Source organism: Alosa sapidissima, chromosome 13 (assembly GCF_018492685.1).
Source record: "Alosa sapidissima isolate fAloSap1 chromosome 13, fAloSap1.pri, whole genome shotgun sequence".
NCBI classification, from domain to species: Eukaryota; Metazoa; Chordata; class Actinopteri; order Clupeiformes; family Clupeidae; genus Alosa; species Alosa sapidissima.
Window position 1 is genome coordinate 26,075,017 of NC_055969.1, and position 5,480 is coordinate 26,080,496.

The window sequence follows — 5,480 nt, forward strand, 5'->3', positions numbered from 1 at the left end:
CCGGCAGTCAGACAATAGTCCTGGCCAGAGGCCGAGCGAGAGCAGCCACACGACCTCCCCTTCCATCCCCTGTCGACACGCCTGGGCCATTCTATTAGGCACAAATTATAATCCAAATGGGCTACAGCTTGCCAAAGCACTTTTATTTACATGCCTCTCTGATGCTTCTCTGCTCTCCCTGCACTCCAACAGCCCCCCCCCCCCAACACACACACACACACACACACACAGACACACACACACGCTTGCTTGCGTTGCTGCCTGTGTGCTTTGCGTCAGAGCACCGAGGAGAAGAGTAGGGCCACTTGCAGGCACATTTGTGTGTTCTGGGGAGGTAATTATTTTGGTGCTCCATTGTGGACAGGTTATTTACACTGTTGGAGGCTGTACAAGCCACAAGCATTCAGTGCATAGCATTCTTGTACAGCACATTATATGCAGCCTATTCTGACCAAATCATCTTTTGGCATGTAATCCATTCTATGTCTGATTGCACAGCCAAGTTATTTTTTCAGACAATGCTTACAAAGCAGTTTATATTCAGTTCAACTGACTAAAGTAGTCGACAGGATTGACACACACACATCCTAAAACATTGTCGTTTAAGGCAATGAAAAATGCAAAAGTTATCAGTTGTGAATGTGCGTCTAGATGTTTGCAGGAGAGATACATCATTTTCATTCGCTGGCGAATTCATTTACGGTTATAAATAACAAGTGTCAGAAGTAAGCACCAGTATGATTGCCATTCAAATAAATCTAGAAGCCTTAAATCCATCACAACCAATCACTCATCTGGAGCATGCAGGCTTCCGTGCATCAGAGTGTTTATTTTAAACACCCAACCTTCCCCCAGTGCACAGAGAAGGTAACGGCAGTGAATGCGCGACCTCAGCAGAACCGGTAGACTAAACGAGCAGAAACAGCACCATGTCTGAGACCTGAGCATTTCGCAAACATCACAAACACGTCAATTGCTTTAAAGCATTTCACCTCTGTCACAGCCTCATAGTCATTATGAATAGATAACATCTATCTATAACGATATAATAATAATAATATAATATAATAACATATAATATAATTAAGCTAATGTAAATATCTAAATCTTAACTTTGCTAAATGTGCGCTGACTGGTGCCTAGATCTCTTACAGTTTGTTGATCTGATTACAGTCTGCAGTACATGACTCTGCATCACCCAACCATGCAGACCTGGATTGGTGCATGAAATGTAAGAGATCTACAGGACATGGCAGGCCAACTCGGGGCTCCACGCGTGTAACCGAACTCAGCAGAAAGAAATGGGCTGTTCAAACGGCATGCTGACCGACAGTCTGACTTCTTGTTCCCACACATTCACCTCCCACTCCAGTTCAATTCCTGATCACTGTGTGCACCATACTGCATGCTCTGCTGTTATTAGGACAGAGGTATGCGGTCAATTATTTCAAGAACACGCACAAATATAAGCACATCAAAACACGGAGAACGAGAGAGCGGGAGGTCGATAATGCATTTAGTTTTCAGCATGTTCACCGACTTGGATACATATCAGAATTTCGTGAGATAAATAAAGCGGCAAAATTATTTGCCATCTTGGGCAGAATGCCACATCCATGAAACCCATGAATTGCTCAGAAATCAATAAGTCGGCTGGATGTCCATATACAGTATGTTAGTCAAGCATATGCTCAGAAATTTTAGAGTGGCATAAAAAAGCATTTACTCATTGGCCAAATATCTTCTCAAAGTTTGATGTCATTTGATTTCGAAACATTCGGGCTGGACGAGAGTTAAATCAGTCTGATCATTTCATACAAACGGAAGCCCAGTTATTATTAGTCAGAATAATTTAGGAGGCTGTTGAGGAGTCAGATTTGGATCTGATGAATACTCTGTTCTCTCTCTCGTTCTCTGTCTCTCTCCATTTTCCAACACGCGCTCACGCGCGCGGCCGCGCGCCATCGTGGTGGGCGGGAGAGGGGGGTAAGGGACACCTGATGACAAGTCACAAAATATGTGTATAGGTGTGTTTACGATTTACCGAACAAACGAGGAGCAGCAGAGCTGGCCAAATACAGCTACGTCAATAACGCCAAGGGGGGAAACGTCCGATCCTAAACGAGAATTAGGCTACGTGGCTAGTAAATCACTTTACTAACTCAACGCACTTATCCAATAAATCAGCATATCTGTCGCCATACACAATTATGCACAAAATATGTTGCATAAAGTTCGCTGACCTCCATTACGAGACACCTTAGGCAATCTGGGTCCAGAAAACACAGTGGATTCGGTCCATTCCGTAAACCATTTGGGGGAAAGGCAGGAGGGAGCCATCGATTAAAAATACAATACAATAAAAATACTTATAGAGGCTTCAAATAGCGTTTTTTGTGTTTTGGGTATGTGCAATACATAATTGTATATTCGCTGCGTGGCTACCTGTTTATTAGACCTGAAGGGAACTGCAAGGGAATCTACCGCGCTTGGATATCTCTACAATTAAAGAAAAAAACACTATTGATGAACAAAAAGAGGTAGTATTTCACTAAGAAAACATTTAACACGTAGCACCAATGCGATACAACACATTTACATTGACGGTGATATCAACTCTTAGCACGACGCGCTGGTGAAATCTATTTAAGGGAATTGAAGGTTACACACGCAACCGCTGAGGTTGCAGGTTTCGGCTGTTTTTCATAGTTCGGGCATTCGGCCACACTCACCCATGTCCGCTGATATTTCAGCTCCTGTCCACGGGGTTTAGAGGCTTCTCGCGGCCGGCAGACGACTCCGCATGACACACTCACACTGCTCAGATCAGTTCGGCTTGGTTCTGTTGCAGGACCTCGGCAGCTCGCGCAGCCGCTGATCTTGACGCGCACCTGCTAACGGCTGCCGCCAGAACACCGGTGAGATCCGTGATATCCGAATGTCAAACGGACAAGCCCATGGAACATATCTCTTTTTGGCGCTCAGTTGATTTTACAAAAGTACGTGCAACTATACATACAGTCAGTGCGTCAAAACAATACGGGTCTTCTCCACGATTTGATGCTGTCAACGCGGGATGCAAAAGAATCCAGACTATTCCACATCCAAGTTACATAAAGCAATACACCACCATGTTAAGTTGAAAATTCCCAGACAAGACGTTCTCGCCACCTCACGTCTATCCATTCTGGCACACTGCGCAAGCTGGCTCTCTCCCGAGAGACGGGGACCGGGGACGGCTCCAGCTTCCCTTTGTGAGAATGCGTCTGAGTGCGTTTGAGTGGAGCCCACTAGACTGACAAGGAGTTCGCATCGCACACACACACACACCATAAAATAAAAAAATGAAATCCGCAGAAAGCTTCAGTCGCTTTGCAGAAAACAATAATAAAACACTACAGGTAAACGTACTTCTGTTTGAACAATATCTCTGTCTTCGACGATCAACCCCACATCGGACAAAAACGGAGCAGGAGGCTTTTCACTGGTTAACATCTCGTCTGCTTGTCGTGCGGTAACTTTGTAAGACAGAATCCGAATGCCCTCTTCTGGCGAGAAGGCATCCGTGGTTACGGTGTCTCAGTGATTTTTCCCACGGGTATACACGAATCAATTCAGCTTCACGCATGTTAAAAAACAAAAGCGACATACCATTTCAGCAGGCACCTTAAGTTAAGTCATAGTTAAGCTAATTTAGGAAGCCGGCATCTTATAGTGTTCAGAGCAGTTATAGGCTACAGCGTGGGCAGGACACCACAATCTCTAAGCATGGTTCGATCAAAAAATATATATTTTGAAAAAACAAAAACGACCATACTGCTGATGGCATGTTTGTGTTCAGCTGGTCGCATCGCCCCTGCTACGGTCCACATGCTGAGCTTGGCTAAATGGACCAGGCTACTATCGCCAGGTTGTCATTTGTTACTCCACCGGCACACCCTCAGGACCTCATCAGCGCTCAGTTTGTTTCATAATGGGCTCTTTACCCCGTCACCTCACACACAGTGATTTCCACCATAAAACATTAACACACGCACACACGCACACACATACACTCACACACACACACACACAAGAAAAGCACACTCTCGCAGGAACCACACACTCACAGACACACACAAACACAGATGCAGGCAACACACCACCAACACACACACACACACACACACACACACAAACCGATATAAAGTCAACACACTTGGGCACACAGGCATGCATGCTGCACACACACACACACACACACACACACACCATACAGAAAGCTAAACACACACACACACACACACACACACACACACACACACACACACGCACACACATTAACCAGGTGTACTCCGTTGTGCATCTATCAGAGGCTTTGTCAGGAGGACACCCCTGACACTTTTCCACAAAGTCAGTTTGTATAGATCTGCCCCTCAGGAGGATTTTCCTGCCTCATGCCATCTGCTTACATGCTGTGCTATCCACTCCCAACGCAGGCTGTGGCTCAAAACATCGGGGGACAGGAATGCACACAGACGCATATCCCGAGAGTGAGAGAGAAAGAGAGAGAGAGAGAGAGAGAGAGAGAAACTGTGGGGTCATCATGGTAGCTATGTCTGACTGGACATTTCCTTACTGACCTGTTGTCAGCGGCGGGAAGAGGCTTTTCCTGGCCGGACTTGTTTCACCCTGGCTCTGGACCCCGCTCAGCTGTTTTACTGTACCCAGGGGTGCCATGCAAGCTCACATTTTGGGTGGGCACAATTAGAGTGGGGATGGTGAGTGTAGTAGAAAGAATCATAATGACACAATTATCTGAAATGTTGTCATATTCAAAGTCTCTAGGGGGATTACGTTAAAATGCAACCAAAGTCTGGGTGGGCACTCGCCCACATCGTTTCAGTGGGCACTATGCCACTGAGAGTTACCCAGGTGCCCACTGAGGTAAACAAGAGCAGTGCCAATGCTGGAGATGGCGCAGAAGGAACAGCTGATCCCACTCTTATCCGGCTATCCAGTGATATTCTTGATATATATATTGGGTGAAAAATTACCTGGAGACCATAAAATGTTCAGTGGGCAACAGTGGGCAAGTTGCAATCACCAAATCAGAACACTAGGAACAGGTCAGGGGATTGCCCAACAACGTTTCTCCAAAAGTTGCTCAATGCTTCCACATGAGTCCACACAAGGTGTCCACCTCGGTACATTTCCCAGGAAGGATGGTGAGCATGCAAGGTGTACAGGACATATGTGAGTTCAATATCCAATCAAATCACACCCACCTCCTCTGTGCTTCTTTGATTGGCTGGATTTGTGTATAGCTCACAAACCAATGAACACCTGAGTGTATGAACACCTGAGCCAAAACACTATTTTTAAGCACACACACGCACACACACACACTGAACACTGAAAGTATGGCGGGAAGACTGTGTGAGGAACAATTCACTGACATTTAACAAAGGTGCAATTGATTAGAATAGTAAACCTCTCCT

The 5,480-nt window shown here is 45.6% G+C and overlaps 1 protein-coding gene across 1 annotated transcript in view; it reads right to left on the minus strand.

The window, feature by feature from the left end:
• The window catches only part of LOC121679551 (leucine-rich repeat transmembrane neuronal protein 4), a 119,315-nt gene extending 115,815 nt beyond the window's left edge, over positions 1-3,500 (minus strand). The window contains exon 1 of the mRNA XM_042058355.1: positions 2,733-3,500. Within this exon, the coding sequence (XP_041914289.1) occupies positions 2,733-2,736 (4 nt within the window). The 5' untranslated portion in view covers positions 2,737-3,500. The remainder of the gene's footprint in view (positions 1-2,732) is intronic.
• Positions 3,501-5,480: the final 1,980 nt, after the last annotated feature.